At 43.2% G+C, this 23280-nt stretch overlaps 2 protein-coding genes and 1 pseudogene across 2 annotated transcripts; 1 reads left to right on the top strand and 2 right to left on the bottom strand.

The window, feature by feature from the left end:
* Positions 1–462: 462 nt before the first annotated feature.
* Positions 463–10984, bottom strand: LOC124662649 (annotated as a pseudogene).
* Positions 10985–12356: 1372 nt separating this feature from the next.
* LOC124661640 (probable magnesium transporter NIPA6) lies at positions 12357–14814 on the top strand. Its single transcript, XM_047199512.1, has 9 exons — positions 12357–12667; positions 12825–12881; positions 12974–13064; positions 13153–13313; positions 13402–13529; positions 13622–13759; positions 13872–13964; positions 14063–14180; positions 14268–14814. Exons 1-9 carry the CDS (start codon positions 12514–12516, stop codon positions 14396–14398), a joined length of 1071 nt encoding a protein of 356 aa, XP_047055468.1. The 5' UTR covers positions 12357–12513; the 3' UTR covers positions 14399–14814.
* Positions 14815–15734: 920 nt separating this feature from the next.
* Positions 15735–23280, bottom strand: LOC124659051. The gene is made up of 9 exons (XM_047197011.1): positions 23120–23280; positions 22323–22441; positions 20670–20877; positions 20039–20591; positions 19712–19963; positions 19347–19532; positions 19197–19271; positions 16744–19107; positions 15735–16270 (listed from the first exon to the last, which is right to left on the bottom strand). The coding sequence occupies exons 1-9, from the start codon at positions 23263–23265 to the stop codon at positions 15965–15967; spliced, it is 4209 nt and encodes a 1402-aa protein (XP_047052967.1). The 5' UTR covers positions 23266–23280; the 3' UTR covers positions 15735–15964.

Genomic DNA, 23280 nt, shown 5'->3' on the forward strand with positions numbered 1-23280 from the left:
CTTTTCAAAAATTACAATATTTCTCTTCGAATCAAGTTCTACAAATCTACTTTTTAAAGAAAATTTTCTTAAATTGTGTTTACATTATCTCGGTCTATATACTAATTCTATACCATATTAAATATTCTTTGCGGTAAATCTAATGGAATTAATTTGGTATTCTTGAAGCTAATATTTTTCTGTAAGCTTAGTCAAAGTTTACACGGTTTAACTAAAATAAACAATGTGTACTATCTCTACTATATAAAAAGGAGGAACTTCCTCCGTTTTCTGCCATTTTGGTCGTCACTTTGGTCGTCCGTCCACCCAACCAAAACAGGGAAAGTCAATTAGTCTCACGTTCCATGCAAGGAAAACCAAAACAGGGAAAGTCAATTAGTCTCACGTTCCATGCAAGGAAAACCAAAACAGGGAAAGTCAATTAGTCTCACATTCCATGCAAGGAAATATCAATCACGGAAACCAATCAGACCAACCAAATCATCTCCCCCGTCACGTACAAGGAAATATCAATCAGTGAAATGGACAACGAAATCATCTCCCCCTCACGTACAAGGAAAAAATCAGCCAAAACGTATATGGAAATCAATCAGACCAACGAAATCACCTCCCCCTCACGCTGCCGTCTCTTCTCACCTGCTGTCCGGCAACCACCTCGATGCCTCGTGGTCTGACATCTCTTCTTTGACGCCTGCCTTCTGGCAACCAGCTCGCCGCCCCGTGGTCTGCCGTATCTTCGCCGACGACTGCAATCTCTCCATCGACCTTGCTGGTTGCCAACGCCGACGCCCCGTGGTCTGCCTCATTGGTCTACCGCCTCGCCGACGCCCCGTGGTCTGCCTCATTGGTCTGCCGCCTCGCCGACGCCCCGTGGTCTGCCTCATTGGTCTGCCGCCTCTTCTTTGACGCTCAGACATCGCATCAGTTTCTTACTTCTTCTGGCATACAATTTACAAAGATCATTAGATCACTCACGTTGGGGCAATGAATGCACAAATGTCATAGAGGTCACTCAGTTTATCTACAATTCTAGAATTGAGCTTTATGGATAGGCTAACATGTTCTGGAGATGAGTCATTTCTAGAATTGAGCTTTCTGGATAGGCTAACTATAAAGCCGCCAGACGGTCTTTCAGTTCGAGCATTTCCTCCTCTTCTTCTTTCACTGGTGCAATTGCCTACGAAATAGTTGAATTGACTTATAAACACAGCAAACAAACTAGAGAGAGAGAGAGAGAGAGAGAGAGAGAACAGGCTTGCTAAAGGGACCCACCTTCTTGGCTGGTTTCTTCTTTTGTGCTGCTGCTTTCGGCATTGGTGCTCCGTAATCCTCATCATCACTCCCAGCCTTGAAAAGTTAAATTATTTTATCAGTAAACAGGATACGATAATGCTTAAGACACTTTACCTTAAGAAATGCATCAATTGTTCTACCTTCTCAGACTTGACATAAGTCTTCTTAGGCTGTCTCTTGGGTGCTGCTTTAGTTCCCGCTTCCTTATTCTTCCTGTTCTTTTCCCGTGCAGCTCTTCTTTTCTCCTGGGCCTTTTGATAGATTGCGTCGAGTTTCTGTATCAACATTGAGTTATAACTGAAACACAAAACTTCAAGCAAAACATTAGCAACCAGAATGCTTACATCCAGTTCCTTCTCAAGAGCGTCAAGGTCTTTAAACCAAAGTGATTTTGGTTCTGTTAGCCTTAGTCTCTCAACTTCAAGACTTAAATTCTCCTGCTGAGCAATGAGCTGTTGTACCTTCTCACGAGTCAAGGTACCAATGACATTGAGAGGAGGTAATCATAACCACTAGCATCTTCAGCATCTGCACCATCAGCAGGGCTCTCTTCATTTCCATCATCGTCATCTGTAGCTCCTGCAGCAACTGGCTCATTCTTCTTCTTGTTCTTTGGGAAACTTTCATAACCCTTCTGCTTCAGCTCCTCAAATAGCTCGGCCCTCTTCCTGTTATTGACTTTAATCTCACCCTCAACAACAGCAAGAATAAACCGTACTTTTTCATCAAGCTTCCTCATTTCCAGTGTAATATTTTTGAACAAAGCATCCTGCATAGCAATAAAGAGTTAATGGATATTCTCAAATACTATAACAACATACAGGAAAATGTCAACACATGTACCTTTCTTTTAACATAATATTCAAGTCTCAGTGTGAAGAACTCTTCAAGTACTGAAAACAAACATATTTTCAGTGACAGCATGGAAGACAGAAAAAGTTTGTCAAAAGAAAACTGTTGCATACAGGATACTTACTTTCCTCTGGGGTCTCGTACTTTCTAATTTTGCCATCCGGACCAAACAAGTGCATGTTTGTTATTGCCAGTGTGGATGTCAGCTTGAATTTCTTCACAAGGCCTTCTTGCTTAGCAATATTCATGTTTTCCTCACTCAAGGTGACCTCAAAATCCACATTCACATCATCAGAATAGGACCTAACAGGCTAACATGTTGCCATTGATATATGCACGAAAATGCCTGAGGCCTGATTGCATGACGATCAGCAGACATCAATAAGTTTAGAAGATGCAAGCCTCTCGATACTTGATGTATTCTACCAGTTTATGGATAGGCTGCAAGCATACATAAACTGAATTGTGCCTTGGGGTGGTGTACTGACACAAACCTTGGCTTTGGACATGACATAGTCTATATCCTGATATGTCCTCATGTCATTCCAGATCCTATCGAACTCATAAAGGTCAAACGCCAGTACTTCCGTGCTTTTTTATCAGGACACCTGCACATGTAGATCAATAAGTTAGTGGTGTTGCATTAAACTTTACTATTTCCTCAGGGCACGTGCACATGTATATCAATAAGGTATTGGTGTTGCATTAACTTTACTACATATAGAAGTCAAAAGTTATTAAACTTCAGTAGACCCACGAAAAATAATAATTAGGACTCAAGTTCATCAACAAGTGCACTGGTAGGCTGTGTGGTGTACTGGTGTAACTCTACTCGATTTCATGAGCAGGACTCCAAATATGAACTAATTTCGTATTCACAACTGCATTCAGATTTGGTAGTTTTATATCTGATAAGCTAGATGCAAAATTCTAAGTTGTACTACAAAAATTGAGTATATTATCTTTAGGATTAGCAAAAAGTCTGAGTTGTACAACAAATCCTTGATGAACAGGTTGCTCCACATTCAATTGGCGACAACAGAACCAAAAGTCACAATAGGCCAACACTCCTGACATTTTGTATGAGCCATCGAAGGTGTTGATTCTGAATTGGATAGTGAAAGGTACACTTATGTGCACTTGCTTCATGCCTTTTTGCACTTTCACCTTAGTAGTAAAACCATTAGGAGGTTCTGAACAGTAAATGTTTCATGACAGAGAATAAGTATGCTGTTACCTTGCAGATGGAGCCGTCGAAACAATCGACTGAACGAACTCCTTTCAAAGACTTGTCCAACACCATCTCCACAAGTAATGGAGGGGAGCCTACTGATGCGAAAGAACGAATCAAACAACAGCGTAGACAGAGATATGCAGAAATGGATAAACACAAAAAAGAGGAGCTACTTAAGAAGCGTCGTGAATCCTATCAGCAGAAGAAAGCTAAACTACAAATCACACCATCTGTTACAGCCACGCAAGAGTCACATGGATATCCATCTGCACTTTCTCAACTACAAAACACACCTGCTCTTAAAGGTGCAATTTTTAGCCAGTATGTTCAATTCATGTGTATAATGCCACTAAACAACATTCTCCTTGGGTTTTAACCAGGAGACACTTATTGGAACAAGGAAAATGTTGTCCCTGTTGAAAAAGACGCATACCAAATGCAAACACCTCATATGTCATCTCAAGGGCAAGGAAGTCTCATCACTGGTATGACGATTCCTAAAATCTCTATAAAAATTTGGTTCAGCTATCTAATAATTTGTATGTAATTTAGCTACAACATTCAACAATGAAAATGAGGTTCCTTCAGTGAACAAGGAAAATGAAGTTCCTTCTGAAGATGATGAATGGCTAAGAAGGAATGACAGCTATCAGAGGCAATCAATTCCTATGGCATTTCAAGGGCAAGAAATCATCTCTACTGGTATGATTGCAACTTATTCTAATTATTATTGCGTGAAGTTGCAGGGCCATATAGAATGATGCAAAATTTGTTAATATTTCTTATTATTAATGTTGTTCTCTTATAATATGTACATATAGTAGACATGGAGAACTGCACTAGCAATGAACCCACATCATCCCGCATTCAGCCACAACCCGTAATAGATAGCACAGAGAAGAAGAGGGAGCGGGAAAGGAAACGATATGCAGAAATGGATACCAATAGTAAAAGTGAACTATTAGCACGCCGACATGTAGCTTATCAACAAAAGAAATTATTAGCAGGTAAGTGATTTAATTTTGTTGATGTCTTCATATTTACATGCACTCTTACTTATATAAGCATTTTATCTTACATGTTATCAGATCAGGTTGAAAAAAAACGTGCAAGGGATAGGGTCCGTTATGCCGATATGTCTCCTAAGAAAAAGCGTTCTAAGCAAGCTCTCAAAGATTTAAAACGCAGCAGTCTGAATAAAGAATCCATAGCCATGGAGAACCCATGTTGGACCCCTGAGCCTGTTCATGCCCCTGAGCCTCAAGTCTCCATACCCACATGTGATTGGCATATCCCTGATTTCGATGGAACCCCCATATATATTCAGCCAACTTCGGAGCAGATGTCAGGGGAGGTGACGCCTAATGTGGTTATTAGTAACAAGTCACAGAGAAAACATGTAACACCTGGAGAAAGGCATGCCTTGCTAGGTCTTCGAAATGAAGCATTCTATGAAAATAGTAAGAAGCATGCGGTCTCATCGGCAGATGAAAATCCATCGATGAGCATGGAAGGCGTCAATGGTTTCGAGACACCAACACAATCAACCGTTCACAACAATGGTAATGTTCACTAATGGACAACTTCTATTTCTCTCTTTTCCTGAACTTTCATTGTTATTTATGCATTTTCAAATATGTACATATGATACTCTACAAATAACTGTCCTGGAAGAGATGTATAGCATTAGCAATTTTTCTTTTCGTGCCATCTCGCTGGTACTAAAGACCCATGAATCTATACTGCCTATTATATTTAACTAAGGATCAAGTAGTAGAACAGGTCAAATGCAGATATAGAATGGCCTGAAATTCAATGTGCCTGATTACATTTGCACTTCTACACTAACGGTTCATGATTTCACTACAGATATGCTATCACATTGACTTTTCATATCATTCTAATATAAATATGTCCCTTCTACTGTTAACAAAAAGTGCCTTAAGTTCAGTTATAATTACCCCAATTTGGGAAGTCTATATAGGATGGATTCCCAAACACTAATAATATATAGAACACAGAAGAGAAGAAGCAATAGTCTAGCAATGTGCTTCTTACCTTGTATATTGGGCGTTGAGGATCCCTCAAATCAACAAGTAAATTGGCACAATAGGGGTGGTTTCTAGATCCGTAAGGTTGGACATTGTGTTTTCAATTTATAATTTAGTTCTACAAGCTGTTTTCTTAACAACTGTTGTGCCTGACACATATATTTTCATGTTGTGTATGCAGAAAGTACACTTCCAACGCCTGATATTGTTCAACAGCTCCAAACACAGTCACCAGGCAATGATGAGGGTAATTAATTTCCCCATTTTCATTCAATGCCTGTTTGAAACATGTTCTCATAAATAGATAATTATTCTTCAGGCGAGGACGAGGGTGTCATATTGGAAGAAGACTCCGAAGATGAGGAAGGTTACATGTTTGCCGGACAAGGTAATTTGATCATGTTCCAAGCCATATAGTGCACATATTGCACACACTATTAGGACTAATACTTTTCTATATCCACCATTTCAGAAGATGATGCTGATGAGGATGTGGAAACAGATGATGTCAATGATGACTCTGCTTCGGTTCCAAACGTGCCAGATCCATATGACATGGTATACAGCAAAATACCAACTGAAACGCACATGCTCAAGCCTGTTGACGACTGCAAACATAAACATTGTGGTGCAAAGAGGTTCGAGCATGAGCCACCAGGGTTTTGCTGTCGTAATGGGCAGATTAAGCTAGCCAACACGGATACACCACCCGAGCTCATGAGGCTTTGGACGAGTGAAGACCCTGATGCTAGGCATTTTCGTGATAACATACGGTTTTTCAATGGACATTTCTCGTTCACCTCACTATACTGCAACCTTGATGGTGATACCACTAACACATCAAAGCATCCTATCTACACTTTTCGTGCTCATGGCCAAATGTACCACAACATAAGGTCATTTGGCAGAATAGATGGTCTGCAAGGCAGTCACCTGGAGCTTTACTTCTTTGAAAAGTTGTTGTTTCGGTATTTTGAACACTCCCAGTTTGTGGATTTATAGTCTACTCCCGTAAAAGACCTTAGCGGTTTTCGTTTGAATGCTGGATAATGCTATGAGCAGATTTTATATAAGTTGATGGCGCATCAAGTATTTATTGCCTTTGGACAGGTTAAAAAAATATTATTGATATCCACTCTCAGATATCAGTAACAATGCATTCTTACAATGCAGAAAGAAGTGTGCATGCACATCTTGAATTACACGAGAGGGACAAAGGGTGTACCTGCCAGCTTTGTTGCTCACTTGAGTTACTCTAGATTGTGTGTCCAGTAATGCCTTCACAATTTCATGTGATGCTGGTCCAGAATCCCATTTTGCCAAGTTATGTGCTCTCTGGATGAATTTTCTCTATGGAATACTCCTTCCGTAATAGCCAATACCCTGAAATTTTTTCGTAGAAAATCTCTGAAATATTTTCCTTAGGTATTAACGAAAGACTAAGCGTCCATAGGTGTGGAATTCACAAAATGATGAGATATTTCAACAAAATGTCTTATATAATTGGACAGGTTTCAATTATACAGCTGCGCAAATAGGCAAAAGACAACTATCACCTTTGATTCCTTCATCTCGCCTGCGATGATAAGAGTGATCCGCAACCATACATCCCTAACTCCATTCAGAATTTCCTATTTACTTGTTCTTGTGTTTCTGCAAGTAAGAAACAGTAATGTCTGTAAGTTTAAGGCACCTACTTCGAAAACCATAAGCTAATTGGTAGGATTAAGCTCATATTGAGCTATGTTAGGGTCTCAAATTTAGAAGCATGCGTGGCAGGTTGTTTCTTACCCCAGGGTGAGACCCGCCAATACGGAGGTTGTCCATGTTGAGCAAACTCTCCACCTCGTCCAGCTCGATGATGGCTTTGATGATTGCGCCTGAGAGGTCCTGGTCGTCGTTTGCGCTAAAGAAGCAGCCCCTCTCCTTGGCATCTGCCACTATCTTCCGCCACACCGTCTTGCTGCTCACCAATGTGGTTGCGTTCCCTACTATCCAGAGACAGAGAGAGTGCCTGTGAAAGAAAACAGAACACAAAATCACATACAGGGTTTCAGGTGACTCAAGAAACTGAACACAAAATCACACTAGGAAGCTCAACTCACTTGGCCCGTGTCAGCGCCACGTTAGTACGGTTCAAGTTGTTAAGGAAGCCAACTTTTCCAGCGCTGTTGCTCCGCACAGTGGAGAAGATGATGATGTCCTCCTCGGCGCCCTGGAATCCATCCACGGACCGGACCTTCACGGTGAAACTGATGTGCATCTCGTATGTCTTCCCGAGCTTCTCCTGGATGGCACGAACCTGGCCCTTGTAAGGTGACACAACGCCCACGCCGAGCTTGCTCCGTGTGTCAACACACTCTAAAGCAGAGATCAGTGATGAGTGAAAGCAAAAGGGATCATCCCTCGTGTGCTACTAATGAACAATGAAGCTAGAGGCCGTACCTTTGAACAGCTTTTGCACAATCCGGATCACCGCAGCAACCTCAATGGTGTTGATTAGGCTCTTGTCGTGCTTGCCCGAGCTTTCCTTCCCGCCCTCAATGTTGATGAACGAGTATGAACCATACATTGGGCCAGTCAGATGCCTCCTCTCATAGTTTCTGTGCAGGACGTTCTCACCATCAGCGATCTGGTCACCGTAAAAGCTTGACACAGGGAACTTGCTTATCCCAGGATGCATCCTGTACTGTACTGCACATCAAGAAGGTGCTTATGATGGCCCAGAGAACTCAGCCTCTCAAACAGGCTCCTTCCAAAGTCGGCTTCCTCACATACCTGCAAGAGTAAAATTGTTGCAGCTAGGGATCAGCAGGCAAAAGAGGCAACAAGATTCAAGTTCAACTTATAGCTCTTAAGAACATAAGATCACCTTGCTTTTGACAAGTGCTGGTAGCTGACATTCATCTCCAATGAGAACAGCAAGACAGATCCCAGGAATCTGCAGAGGTATCAGCGATTCACACTCCTTTAGCTGCACTGCCTCGTCAACCACAAGGAGGTCAAACGGCTCAGCCTTTTGCAGGTAGAGCAAACGAGATGAGCTTGAGTCTGCCCGGGCGTTCGGTCTGTTCGGTTTGCTCGGTCCGGTCTTTTAGGTCTTCTAGAATTTCGGTCATCCAAAAATGCTACCTGTATTACCTTCGGTCTTTCCGGTCTTTTTGTATTCGGTCTTCGGTCTTTTCGGTTCGGTCTTCGGTCATGACCATATAGACCAAAAAGAGAAAATGGCAGCACAACGCAATGATCATTTCAGGCGTTTGCACCACAAAAATAACAGCAGAAGTATATAAAAAATTGGTTCAGTTCATCCTCATGTACATATTGGTTCAGGTCATCTTCGGATTCTTGTCATCTAAAAAGAAGCAGCAAAGAAACATTTAATTCACTCTCCATTTATCTGTGCGGACAGGCTTAATCTCAATAGGAAATACACATCCCTGGAATACAAAGTGACCAGCAAAATTAAACTGAAATAATACTCCTTGTCAACACGGGACATTCGTTTCAGCAATCTGCTCACTATTAGATGACAATGAATATCTCAATATGAAGATCTACAATTCGTATACATGCCTAATACTTACGGTACATGGTAGATAAAATCGATTGAGTCACGCAGGAGATAAATAAATCGAGTATAGCAGCAGCTCAACCTTATTCGATCCATCAGCCAAATCAAAGGGCAACTTGTATTTGTATGGGGAAACACGCGGGGCGACTAGCGTCTGGCGACGTGGTGGTGCAGCGGCGGCGCTGTGTCTTGTGGCCTTGTGGGGCTGCCGGCGCCCGAGGTAGGAGATGCAGCGAGGACTGCGGGGTCGACCTTGAGCGCGGGGATGGCAACCAGGTGGCGTCGCGGCGGGGTAAACACTGATGGCCAGGCGGTGTGCGCTGCCGGCGAGCAGGGCTGGAGATGTGGCGGCGGCTGACGCTAGGGCATGACATCTCTCCTCTGGTTGTCGGCAGGTGAAGAAAAAAGGGGATGGACGGGAAGTTGAGAGGTGGGAGAAAGAAGGGGAATTTTATTTTTTTGCCCCTTTTTACTTGGTACCTCTATGATTTGCCCTCAATTACTTTGCAATAGATTTTTTGCCCCTCTTTACTTGGGCGCTTTAACAATTTGCCCTTTTCTGATTTTTTATTTATTTGAACATCAGGCTAAGAACCCTGGACCAATATACCCCGATCTAAACGTTCTTGTAATTCGTCCTCTTTTGCTAAGCCATGGCGGCGCCGCCAATGTCAGAACTTGTCTCAGGCCCTCCGGCCATTGTGGAGCCGCACTTCGGCGACGCCGACGACATGCGGTGCAACTCCTCCACGCGACGCGACACGACAACACATCCGTAACAAAGCACTTGTGCAGGAAGAGCACACTGCCGCCGCCACCCTCCCGCGTGGCGCCGCCTTCCCCAACCTTCGCGAGCTCGTCCGCGGTGCGCGCGCGATAGAACGGAAGGTGGTCGGGAGGAGAGTAGGGAGTCACGGCCGGAGGAGAGCGGGGAAAGGATCTGGGCCGAGCAGCACGGCATTTGGGGAAGAAACGTCGGTTCCACGCGGGCGGCGCTGCTCGATTTAGGAGCTTGGGACGGGAAGGCATGGATGGTGGGCGGAGTGGAGCGGGACCGCGTCGGAGGAGGGGGAGAAGGCGGACGATCTGGGAAGTGGAGGGGAGGGTAGCGAGTGGTGTAGTTGGCCGGCGACAGGGGTCGTGTGGCACAACGCCGGCGCCATGGAAGAAAGCAGTTGTGCAGGGCGCGTGAAGTATTTCCTGAGGCTCAGATACCATGTATAAACAGTTAGTCGAGTGCTTATTTAATTTTTATAAACAATTTCAATTATTATAACGTTATTCAAAGCAATGTAGTTGTATTATGACAATAATATCATGTTATTGTGTTCCGTATTATCATGCTATAGCACATTATAATATTCTTGATTTGATTTGAATTTGAATTTTCATACTGAGTTCAAATTATATATGTGCATTGAAAATGAAATTTGAATACCCGTGGCAACGCACGGGCATTTCTACTAGTAGAATAGAAATGACTCCCTGTCCCATATAAACCACACATGCCCATCTGTTCGACTTAGGTGTCACACGTTGCAGATTCATAGACATAGTGCATGAAAATTACTAACAAACTTGGACACGGTGTCCTGCGCAACGGTGACTGATGAAATCCTCATAGACTATTGGCACTTGCAGCGACAGCAGGCAGTGTCACGGCACCCAGGGTCGGCCACCCACTACGTTAACCCCGTGTCTTCTCTTGTGTATCGTGATCACCGGTAATGAGGCGACGGCTCCCACTCACAACGACTGAGGCAGGAAGAGGGCAACGAGCTAGCCGGCAAACCTTTTTTGTCTGCTCGGAACGCGCGGGGCCGATTCAGGCGAGCACCATCCTCTCCGGCGGCAATGCATTCATTGGCCGTTGCAGTCTGCAGAGCGAGGAAGACGGATCCGAGTGTCCGAGGCGAGATCTGGATCGTGGGCTTGGCTGTTCCTCACCTGGGAATGCAAGATGATGCTGACCCGGGCCATGTTACCTTTGTCTCGTCTCGTGCAAACTTCCGATTCGATCGGAGGAGGCGGCAGCCAGTCCGTTAAATGTTCCTTTTAGCTGTCGTGTTTCCCTTCGGGATAGAATGAGTAGTAGGCTTCGGTGAAGGTAATTCTAAGTGATTTGCTACAATTAAGTTTGTGCTCAGTTAAGTTCTACGCTATTAGATTTGTTCGTCTGACAAAGCAGATGTTTTCGATGGAGTACGGAATTATGAATGAAAATCTTAATATGTGTACATGTCTTATGTGCACATGTAAATTTCATGAAAAAAACAGACAAATAGTGTGTGGCATGTGTAAACAAAAATTTGATTCTCCACGTATCTTTTTTAGAGCATAATAACTTCGTGAAATCTTGTAAGCATGCAAAAGGCTTGAACATTTACGTTGCAGAAAATTAGATTATTTACATTTATTAAAATATTTTATTTCATTTACTATGCACATGAGGAGCATATGCTCACGGTAACCCGAACGTCGTCCAAACTTGTATTCGTCAATATGGCTTTCATATAGATCTCTATTTTCAAAATGCGAAAATAATATTTATTACGGCACTACATAGATGTATAATTCTATTAGATATATATTGATTTAGAAGCTACACAACAAAGACAAATATGTCACTAGAACATAAATAAAAATCACTTTTGATCTAAATATTTGTCTGTTTTGTAGAACACGTCCTAAATTAGTTATCACAACTTTTTTTTTAAATAAGGGAACCTATGCAATGAATCGTGTCTAGATATATCCGTATATAGACCAAATTTGACCAAACCCGCGACAACTAAGTTGGGACTGAGGAAGTATATACATGCATACTACACAACTACATGTATACTTACAAAATGATCAACTTTTTCAGAATTTCTGATTACTATTTTCCATTTTAAAATGTTAAAAACTCCATGTCTGACCTCGTCTTCTATGAGCATGTCTCACGCTTGTGTTGAAACAACCTCTGTATGCAGCCTTCTACGTCGTTACACCTGGCAAAATATTGTTTAATGTCATATTTATGTGTGCACATTAGGTGGCAATTTTAGTGTTGATCAATAATTTGTGTGCTTTATTTATATAAGCACATTAGGTGGCAATTTTGGTGTTGAAAAACAATCATTTGTGTGCCTTGCAATTTTGTAGTAGACCATTTATAGTATATTTGCAGGAAAATACACTCGTCAACCCATGCGATTTTACCTTCGACGCCAAGTCCAAAAATACAAGTCGAACACGAAACTTAACATGAAAGGTCCATGTACCCAAAATCAATGTCAAAACAAAACCTAGTATGTGGAAAATAGAAACGGGGGGCACATAAATTCGAAATTCTCCGCCCACACTTGCTTTCATTCACCGCAGCCTCTCTCCTCCGTCAATTCCCTACGCCATCGTGCGCATCCAAGGTCAAGACAACGCAGCTCCTTCTAAATCCAAATCAAGACAAAGAGAAAACCCAGCTGGGACTCGCCTCAAATGCGCCGGCCACGCGCCGCCCCCGCACGATGAGCCTCGCGGTGACGGACGCCGGCGGCGACCTCTTCGCCGCCAACCTCAAGGGCGCGCTCCTCGCCGTCGCCTCCTCCGCCTTCGTCGGGGTCAGCTTCATCGTCAAGAAGAAGGGCCTCCGCCGCGCCGGCGCCGCCGGCGCCCGAGCAGGTCCGCTCCCCACATGCCCTGCTGTCCTTTTCGTTCCTCTCGCTCTAGCTCTGGGTCTTTCTGGTTCCCTTCGTGAGAAAGGCGGATCCTTTGTGCCCAGTTCGGCCGATTCCGTGTATCGGATGATGTGACCTTCCCTGTCCTCTGAAAATTGCAGGTGTCGGAGGGTATGGGTACCTCTGGGAGCCGCTCTGGTGGGTCGGGATGGTCACCAGTAAGCCTCCATGATCCTCATGTCCTTCATTTGTTCCTGATGATCATATGAGAACTGGATTGAAATGTTTCAGCAAAATTGCAACTTTTCAGTGCTTGTTGGGGAGACGGCCAATTTCGTGGCCTACATGTTTGCGCCAGCCGTCCTCGTCGCGCCGCTGGGCGCACTCAGCATTATTGTCAGGTACAATGGCCACGTTTCAGTTCCCTTGTATAACGTTTTGTCAGGTACCATTCTAAGATGTGCACATGCGTGCTTCTGTGATGATCAGTGCTGTTCTAGCCCATTTCATGCTGGATGAGAAGTTGCAGCGGGTGGGCGTCCTGGGCTGTATTCTCTGCATTGTTGGGTCGACGGTGATCATCCTCCATGCCCCCGAGGAGAGGTCCCCGAGCTCGGTGGAGCAGATTTGGGGCTTGGCAACACAACCTAGTAAGTTTCCATGCTACCTCCATTTGGCTGGCTACTTGCCTTCATAATGAACTTGTCTCTTGACATTTTTCCTGTAACGTTGTTGCAGCCTTCCTTTGCTATGCTGCTCTGGCAGTGGCTATGTCATTGTTTCTTATGCTATATTGTGCTCCACGGTATGGGCAGGCAAACATTATGGTGTATGTTGGTATTTGCTCAGTTGTTGGATCCCTGACGGTAAATGTTCTGCATATACGCCTCTGGTTTCTTATTGGTTTGTTGCTATATATATGAGAAAATAACATATGTTTGATGCTGTGTCGTGTTAGGTAATGAGCATCAAGGCTGTGGGCATTGCAGTTAAACTTACCATTCAGGGTGAAAACCAGGCCGGGTATTTCCAGACGTGGCTGTTTGTGACGGTTTCAGCTATATGCTTAATTATCCAGTTAGTTTACCTGAACAAGGTGCTTACTGTACCTGAATTTTGCTTGAAGCTCTGTTAGATAATGTTTCATGGGCTGTGCCGACCATATCCTAATATTCTGACCACAACATACGTGTTATGTTAACTTTCAGGCATTGGATACTTTCAATACAGCACTTGTTTCTCCCATCTATTATGCCATGTTCACAACCCTCACTATTTTAGCAAGTGGCATAATGTTCAAGGTGAGGATTTTAACTATACCCCGTCTAATCAAAGACATCAGTTGTCCTTCGCCCCGGTATTAATTGGTTAGTTTCTTTCTGTTTTTTCGAATATCCAGGATTGGTCTGGGCAGAGCGCAAGCGTTATTGCCTCTGAGACGTGTGGATTTCTTACAGTTCTTGCTGGTATTGTTGTGCTACATTCTACAAGAGAACCTGATCAGACTATGTCCGGAGGTACATGCTTGTGAAGCTTGGTACAATTGCAGCACAAATATATCTTATTCCAACACACTGATCATTTCTCTCTCCATATCACTGCAGACCTTTACACACCTCTCCCTCCAAAGATATACTGGCACATTCAAGGAAATGGTGATGTAGGGAAACAAAAGGAGGACGACTTGCTTCCCCGCGACTTTATCACTGTCGTGCGACAAGACTACTTTGTCTAGAAAATTTCCAGGACGGCATAGTGTTTCATGTGCCAATGCTAATTCCCTCCAGACCTTCATGTGCCAATGCTATAATTCCCTCTAGACCTTCATGTGGAGATGAAGCCTGTTGTTCACAATATAACCCTCGCAAGACCATCTTGATACCAATGACCAAGGAAGTGTAAAATTTTGTAGAGATCATGGTGTACCATGACCGGTCATTTGCATCCAAGCGAAGATGCTGTAGGAAGTTTATCAGGGTGTAGATTTTCCTGTCGTCTGATGTGAATATCAAGCATACAAGGGTTACTATTCCTAGTGTGACATTTTGTTAACCCTTGTTGGCTCCGGGGTGTTTGTCAATTTATGTTTTGAGGTTGCATTTGTACAGTCCATTGTGTCTCTGTCCATCAGAAGTAGAACACGATTTGTCAGCTCCATCTTGACGGTCATTCTGTTTTGCCTGCGTGATTAAAGGTTTCTCTCCTGCTTGTTCATTCTGCTGTACCGTTCGGGTGTATATTAATACAGTATGATATATATGACATGTTAAATATGATCAGGTTTTCATCATACCATCCTACCTTTATGAACAGAGAACGATATCTCAACTCTCAAGTCCAACTCATGCTTGACAGTTGTCAAAAACTGGATGCAACAGAACATTTGAGAAAACAGGCAAAAAAATGGACTGGAATGGAAATTCAGTGAAACGGCTTTTCTTCTGATTCAGTTTGTTCGGTGCAACGCAGTGCGGCAGTGGTGGTTCAGGGTAAAATGTACTAGTACTAGATTGATAGGCCTCTGTTCAAGTTTTAACCCAGGAAATCTGTTCCAAGCTTTTTCTCCCTTGGCAGTATCTTTGGAGCATTGAGCCACACGTTTTCGCTTCCTGTGTGACAGTTATCGTAAGACTTGCCTGTAGACAACGAAACAGAGCTCTTTGGAGAGAAAATGCGAGCTCCTTCGTTGATGAAGAGAGTACCTGGCCTGTCTTGCTTCACCTCAGACGAAACTGGAGAAATAACTGCCAAATGACTAGAACCAAACTTTGATCCACCTGAGCAAACAGACAGTTCAAGTAAACAATGCACCAGACCAAACTATCTTACGTATGGAATGGAACAGGGGGAGTACATTTTACAGCGATGAGACGAAAGTGACGCACGGCAAGGCGAGCTTCAGTATGTAGTATACGAGAGGCCTTACTCTTGCAGCAACATGATCCCCCGTTCGTTATGGTTCTGGGATGGCGAACAAAACTTCCGATTGTGACCAAAACTAGGTGTCCTCTCTAAAAGTTAGTGTAAAACCATATGTATATATAAGTTCTTGTTTGCTTTATATATATATTCCATTTACACAGCTATCATTCACCTGCTAGCAAATAGCAATACCAGTAATACATAATTACCCTTACAACATGGCTCCGTATAAAACACACCAGAGAATAAAATCGTGACAATGACCAGAGGCTCCACAGTAGTAGATGCTGAATTGCTGACTACGTATAAGAAAGTAGATGCCGAGTAAGCAGCATACTACTTGGCTACTTGCACAGCAACAGTCCGTGCACTGGAGGTGTTAGGCGACCCAAAGCTCATGCAACGCGTGGAGCTGTCCCAGAGAGGTAGATTTTAGAGACAGACGATACATCTCCTTCAGCTTTGCGGCGTCTCCTCTGCTGCTGGTGTTGGCCTGACCGGCAGAAGCTGCTGGCCTGCCTGTGCTGATGCCGGGCAGTGATGCTGCCAACATGCTCTTCAGCAGGCTCTGTAGCTGGATCCAAAACTTAGGCTTTATGTCCAGGTTCACATCGTTTGAGTATTCCTCGTTCGCCTCGACCACATGGCGCCCTTCCAGCAAGTGCATCAGCGCGGCTTCAAGCATCTGTGAAGAAGATACAAAATTAGAATAATTCTGATACCAAAACAACTTATGTTCCATATACACAGCTAATAGATTCTAGGTCTACATACACAGGATGGCAAGAGTAACACATAAGTGAACGCAGTCTCATAGTCTCAAGCTTAATGATCAACCAGTCTCAACCTACGGGGGCAGCGAACTACTGTGATTTGTTCACTGCTACTTCTTTATATAAGGCATATAACTACTACTGCTTGGCGCCAAAGAGAGCAATTACTCAGTAAAATAAAATTCTTCCCATACAACCATAATAGTATTACCAAATGTAAAGTACAACATGCTCAAAAATTGTAAGCAGACCACATGGCACTGCTCCATTCTGCACAGCAATTATAACAGGTAATGAACTTTCTGGAATGCCAGAAAGAGTTAACTAAAATCTACCAGATTGAGCAGCTGGCATAGGAAGAGATTGCAAGACAGAAAGAACATACCGCACTAGAGTGAAACGAATTGGAGATGTTAGTAACAAGGGAAGATTGCGCCATAAGGATGTTAAGAAACATGGTAGGATGTGTCTTTGGACCATAGAATTCTAAAGCCTTTTGCCAGTTCTTCTCTGCCAGTGAACCATACCACTTAGCTTTCTGACGATATTTATCCTCATTCTTCTGCTTGACCTCCTTGTCAACCAAATCCAGGAACTTCAAGCACAGGTCCCTTTGATAGCAACCAAGTTGAAAATGGCCAAAAGCAGCCTCCTGTTTGCGAAGTTCACCAAGGGATTCATATGTAGACAAAGCCTCCCGAAAAGCATCACTTGCTGAAATCTCGAGAACTGTTCTATTAGATGATTCATCAACAAGTCCACCTTCATAGCTGCCAGTTAAGAAGCTTTCCCTTGCCAAAAGCATTCCAAGCCTCAGGTGGGTGTGGGCATACTGGGTGTAAACTTCGTTGTGGAGTGCTTTATCAACCTCACTCTCAGCAATAGCATACCTCAGTTGCTTCTTAGCTGCTGTGTAGTAGTTTATTGCTTGAAAATATTCCGATTTGGCAGACTTCACAGATTGCATATATGAGCCTTCAGGAAGATCATACATCTGAAATTCTTCTATCCTTGATGCCAATTTCTCTGCTAAAGCTCTTCTACCATGAGCCAAGTTACAGTTGATTAATATAACATTTGTGTGATCAGAGACATCTTGAAATGCTCTAATGGCATCAGCAAAAGCAACCTCAGCACCACTCGAATTTCCACTCTCAAGTCTAATGCGGCCCAGTTCATTGAATGCCCAACCACTTTTCTTAAGGATGGTAGAAAATTCTGCTGAGCGGACAGAAAATGTAAACAGGGCTCCCTTAGCTGCACCATAGCAGTGAATAGCAGAAGACAAGTTGTATTCGGCATCTCCTGGTTTAGGACCTGCAAGGTACTTGAAAATACCACCACCCCTCACACTGGGAATATCTTCGCTAGATTTATCAGGAGAACTGTCAGCATTGCTTGACTGATTTTCCATAGCATGATCATGATCAAATTCAACATTTGCTACTGAGCTTTTCTCAACACAAGCATCATTCCCACAGTTCTGCATTTTTTCAGAACTTTCAATAGCTTCCTCTGTATTAGGGCTCTCTTTAGTTTCTTTAAACTGTGAACGAATGTTCCTGCCAGATGCTTTTTTATTTTTCTTTCTTCCATATAATGTAGAGGCCTCAGGACTGCTACTGCTTGCACTACTGCCAGTATTTGCCCTATCACTTTGGCAGCTACAGTTTATCAGCGAGCATGTTCCACAATTCTGCTTATCTTTTCCTAATTTTCTCTTAAGCCGTTTGACTTCCATCGCAACTTCATTTGACATTCTAACTTCGCCATCGAGCTTCTGTTCTCGCAACTTCGGTGCTTGATGGCTACCCAATCGGTGATATTCTGCATAGACGTCACCTACAAGCATCCAGGTATTGGCCCAAAATAAATAATTAGGAGGCAACTGCTGAGCAGAGATTTCATAATTGACACATTTTGCGGTCTCAAAATATTCTGCCTCATCCAATGCAAGACTCGGGTTTAGATCACCATCTTTAGGACACAGTGAACTATTGGAAATGGATGAGATGAATTCATCACCATCGAGATGTTTAGGCATAGATCCATAAACCATACAAGCTAATTCCACAACTTTCAGAGTGCGATGAAGCTGCCCATCATTTTTGTATGCTTCTCCAAGTGCCAGATAAGATTCCCCAAGCAGAAGAGCAAGCTTCCACAATTTATGGTCCATTTTCAATTTTGGTAGCCACTCCCTAATGTCACAAACTTCAATGCAATCAACATCACCACATCTACATAAAGACAAATCAACTGGTCTCTCCCAAATGGTGTCTGCGCTGTCAACACAATCTTCTTGAGTGTTCTGGAGCTGCCGGTTCCATCTGAGGGATTTAATAGCTTGTGTTACGTGATGTATGGCTGCTAACTTAGAGGAGATTGCATCAGCAATGGTTTTTGACATCTCAGAGGTTCCAGCCTGACACATCAGCAAGCTATCCTCGGAAACATCTCCTTTTGCGGTTGAATACGCAGAACCAATATCAACATGACGAGGTGAGGATTCTGAATGCGAATACTCCAACATACTATCTACAGCCGCTGGCTCATCCTTCCTAGTCTCTGTCAGTACACCATCTTGCTTTGATGGTAAATTCGGAAGGCTCAACTCTGGAGATTCATCATCTAAGTCAGTAAGAGTAACTTCCGATTCAAGCAGAAATGACTCAGTTGTCAGTTCCAACTCCTCATAACATTTAAGGATGAGCCTTGCAAACTGTTCATGTGCATATGCCCGGACAACCTAAAAGATGAAAGATAAATTTTGAGAAAAAAATCACCTAGAAAACAACAGACTTGTAGAACAGTGATATGATAAATAAAGAAATGTACCAGGTGATCCTGCTTGCTGAGGAAGTCTAAACATTTTCTGAAGAACTTCGCACATTTTGCTCTATTACTAGGTACCTGCAAGCATATTTTGGTCTTTAACAATCGACAAAGCTGTACTTAAGTAAAGTAAGAGTGATAACTCTCTGGTACCTGGGATAAAGACATCCTGTGAGCAACACGGTAGAGGAGTGTTCCCAGAGAGAAAAGTGACTCCCTTCTCCCCTTGTTCATTAATGAGGACACGGGACTTGATCTGTGATCACCAGCAGTATGTTTTTTCGGTAACATAGAAAGGTCATATAACTGCACAACATCTTCATCGGCACCTTTGTAGAGCTGACAAAGCAAACCTTCAGTATAAGTGCACAAGTACTAGCATGGTGGTTACTGGTCTATTACTAGAATAAAGTCATAACCAAGTTATACACTTATACTTAAGAATATTCAGGTACTGCAGGTATGAGGTGAAAGGTTGAATATGAATATTTGATGACGCATAAGTTCAAATTACATACCCAATATGCACCAGGGTCTTGCTTACAGTTATTCTGAAGGAACCTCAGAACAGCCAGGCCATTTTGCTGGACAACCTGTGGATGAAATGCAGGTGTACCATCATCGGACACCCCCTTGAGTAAAAATATATCATCATTTTTTAGAAGCTCATAGCCTTGGACAACACCATTCTGATGATAACATATGGCCAACTCTGGCACACTTGCCATTACATTATCAAGCCAAGCTTCTAGCCAGTTCAATGGAGTAACCTGTCCAAAGCAATTTGTCAAGAGAGAAGGTAACAAAAGGAAGCATGAAGCCACATTCAATAAAATAAAGCATACCTGTCTCGAAACATCCCATAGATGCAAGCTCACTGCCATATATTCCTCATTGCTGAATATAAGCAAGTCGCTACCCAAGAGAATATGGAAATTGTGGAACTGCCAAAAGCAAACTTTCCGAAATCCATTATTCCCCACTCTCCTACTTTTCTCAGATTCTTGAACATCACTTCTGGGGTTTTCACCAACACGAGTAGTTTTCCGAATGGGATCAGATCCTGGAACTTTTTGATTATTTTTCCTTGCACCGAAGTACAGACTTTCGCAGGTACCATGTGACGGTTTTCTATTTTTACTGATATTCTGATCCAAATACTGTGATGTACTAAGATTAGATGAGGAGGGCGAATCAATGGAACCCTCCCCATGACCGAATGGTCCATGCAACATCGATGCTGTTTGGTTGTCTTGCGATGGTTGGTGACTTGGTGGGCAATCACAAGCCTCTGCCCTCACAGAGTGCATCGCGAAATTCTTTAATATTGAAGGATCAGATCCTTTAGGTTGGTTATTCTGTCTTCTAAATATCTTCTCACCTTCATCAACATCAGGCCTGCAGTACAATGTAGAGCATTGCATTAACAGACTGTAAACTGAGAGAATGATTATTTTGAAGCTATCTGACACTTACCCTGTGTTCAAAATGAGAGTGTCTCCAATACGGCTAACAGCGATAGATACTTGTGCCTTGGAGTAAGGTATTTTGAAGATCTGCTTCAGAATATCAGTTGGAGCAATTACATCTATTTCATCGCCATATTCGGATAGGCCTGACACAGCTAGTGCTTCACACTTCCTTGATAAGTTTTGGTTGAATAGTCCGCTTCCGAATCGTAATCCTGAAGAATAAGAACAAACATGCATATATCAACAGAAATGTATTGACATACAATCATTTAAAACTACTGTGTCATGTGGACAGCTGTGTGATAAGAACAGCGCCTAAATGGCTTATAAGTCAGGCGTGTATTTGGCTTTGGTGAAGAAACCATCACGAATGCCTAACTCAGAATCTTATTAGCATCATCAGATGTTTAAATGCCCAAATAATGCAACAAATCATCATTTCTGTTCAATTGGGAAACAAATTCATTTAAGCATAAAAAAGAATACAAGATTTTTATTGAATGTGCTGGTACAAAACAGAGAAATCGTGGCCAGCTGCCATCTGCAATGTCACTGCCATCCACGAGGTCGCTCTAAGGCTCAGTCTGCAGTAGTTGATCTGCGATGTGATGTGCTGTCCATATATCCATTTATAACGCAATCGCATAATTCTCCATATAGTTCTAACTAATCAGCCAAATCTCCGGCAAATCGGTTGGCAGTACCTTTCTGTCTACCAACTGTACTCTTATCTTCCACGAAGTGGATAAACAGATTGCTTTCATAAATTGTAAGATCTTTGGCAGCCTGCTGACCAGTGCCGTTTCCGGCAATTAGAGGAAATCCTAGTGGGCTGGAAGATAGATTTTGTGGATACCAATTGCAAGAGAGGAAATCTGCTTCTTACTTGCCTCTGAAGACAATAACTCCCTAATAAGAACTTCCAACATTATACAAATTTTCAGTTATCACCAAGACCGACTCCTAATACGAAACTATAACTATATGATTATATCTCCTTGCCTAATCTGCTTCTGGGCTCTTTCCTAGTGTTCCTATTTCTTCTCCTCGATTCCTTGGGCATCATGTACTGCTCCTGCTGTTCACCATGGACTACTATCGCTTCTCCTGTGTTTACACTACAGCAGACTGATACCAATACGCATTTGTATAGTTTTGCTGCTGTGTGACCACTGCAGCAACACCTTTGGGATAAGGTAGCGAGGAATCAGCTTGTATGTTGACTCCCTATCATTCTATCTTTTTAACTTCGAACAAGATGTAAATACAAGGATTAATCCTCGCATAAAGAAGATAAACAGGTTTGTCCACTGGTAATAAATGTACTGGGAAATAAAAATATTTGCTCACTGGTGAGCAAATTTGCTTTAAAATAAATCTACCATGTCTTGTCATTCAGAGTTTTCACAGGCAGCGTACATCAAACATTAAACATCAGAAATCATTTACACATATAGAGAAATCACATGGATATAACAGGCAACCTATCCGTAATGGTTTTGAGCAGACATATGCTTACCATAAGCTGAACAGATAGAAATTTACTAGCGCTGTAGCACAGGCAGGTTTTACCATCATCTATGCTGCCTTCTACTACAGGCTGGCAAGAATAATTTTAATGATAAAACTATAATGATGTAGGCTCGGAGAAGATCACCTTCAGTACTCTTCGCATCCGTCGGGAAAACCTTCTCTGGGAGGTTTGGAATCACGGGGAGTGTGTTGAGATCGGTCTCCAGTGGCAGCATTTGGTACCGTGGAGCTCCAGTCCCAGTCCTGCAATATTTTTCATGACAAGAACAGAATTACAAGTAGTCGTTCAGCTTATTCAGGCTTCCGTAGACTGGACGAAATTTCATTCCGTAATGTTTGCTTGCCACTGTACACTTCCAGACATGATTGTGGGTTGTGACTACAGTTGATGCTGCACGAATAAATAAAAAAGAGGTGTCCACTACCATTTTGGGTTCCAACACCGAATTTCTAAATTACGTTTGCTTGTAGTATGCTATAACCGCTAAATTCAGATATGCTGGTTCACCACAACCAATCTGTGTATCATAACGATCAACTCACTTAAGAAGCGATTGCTACATTACCCCATGGCACTACTCTGCATCCGGTCCTGGGTCCTCCCTAACGAATCGCAACCACAAACAGTTTAAGTGCGTAGCCAAGTCAACCACAGCGGAGAGTGCTCGCTCCTTTCCCATTCTAGCTCGGATTCCCCACCACGACCCTCAACATTCTAGCAGCACAACTAGACGCTCGAACCCTAAGCAACTGAGCCTGCCGTGATCCGTAGCACGCAACCTCCCCACATCCAAGGGAGCCGATCGAGAGCTGCATCAGCATCAGGACCACCGAATCGCACGAAGAATTCGCCACATGGCACATCGATCGAGCAAGCGCGGGCGCGGTGACCGAGACGCGGGGAGGAGCTGAGGAGCTTACGGGGAAGCGGAGGAGGGGAGGAGGGCGGGGAGGCAGGCGGAGTCGTCGGTGGGGACCGGGAGGGAGCCCACGCGGAGGTACCGCGCCGGCGGCGGAGCCGCGATCTCCAGCCGGCCCACGCACTGCAGCTCGTCCGATCCGTCCATCGCTGCCGCCGTCGG

Source organism: Lolium rigidum, chromosome 6 (genome assembly GCF_022539505.1).
Source record: "Lolium rigidum isolate FL_2022 chromosome 6, APGP_CSIRO_Lrig_0.1, whole genome shotgun sequence".
Lineage (NCBI taxonomy): Eukaryota > Viridiplantae > Streptophyta > Magnoliopsida > Poales > Poaceae > Lolium > Lolium rigidum.

Excerpts from the sequence above, each read along its gene's own strand:
- LOC124661640 (XM_047199512.1), top strand. The coding sequence starts at position 12,514 with ATGAGCCTCGCGGTGACGGACGCCGGCGGCGACCTCTTCGCCGCCAAC. Across the intron at positions 13,314-13,401 it reads GGGCTTGGCAACACAACCTA|CCTTCCTTTGCTATGCTGCT; the intron begins GTAAGTTTCCAT and ends ACGTTGTTGCAG. Across the intron at positions 14,181-14,267 it reads TGATCAGACTATGTCCGGAG|ACCTTTACACACCTCTCCCT; the intron begins GTACATGCTTGT and ends ATATCACTGCAG.
- LOC124659051 (XM_047197011.1), bottom strand. The coding sequence starts at position 23,265 with ATGGACGGATCGGACGAGCTGCAGTGCGTGGGCCGGCTGGAGATCGCG. Across the intron at positions 19,108-19,196 it reads TCAGCAAGCAGGATCACCTG|GTTGTCCGGGCATATGCACA; the intron begins GTACATTTCTTT and ends TTCATCTTTTAG. Across the intron at positions 16,271-16,743 it reads ATTCGTTTCACTCTAGTGCG|ATGCTTGAAGCCGCGCTGAT; the intron begins GTATGTTCTTTC and ends TCTTCTTCACAG.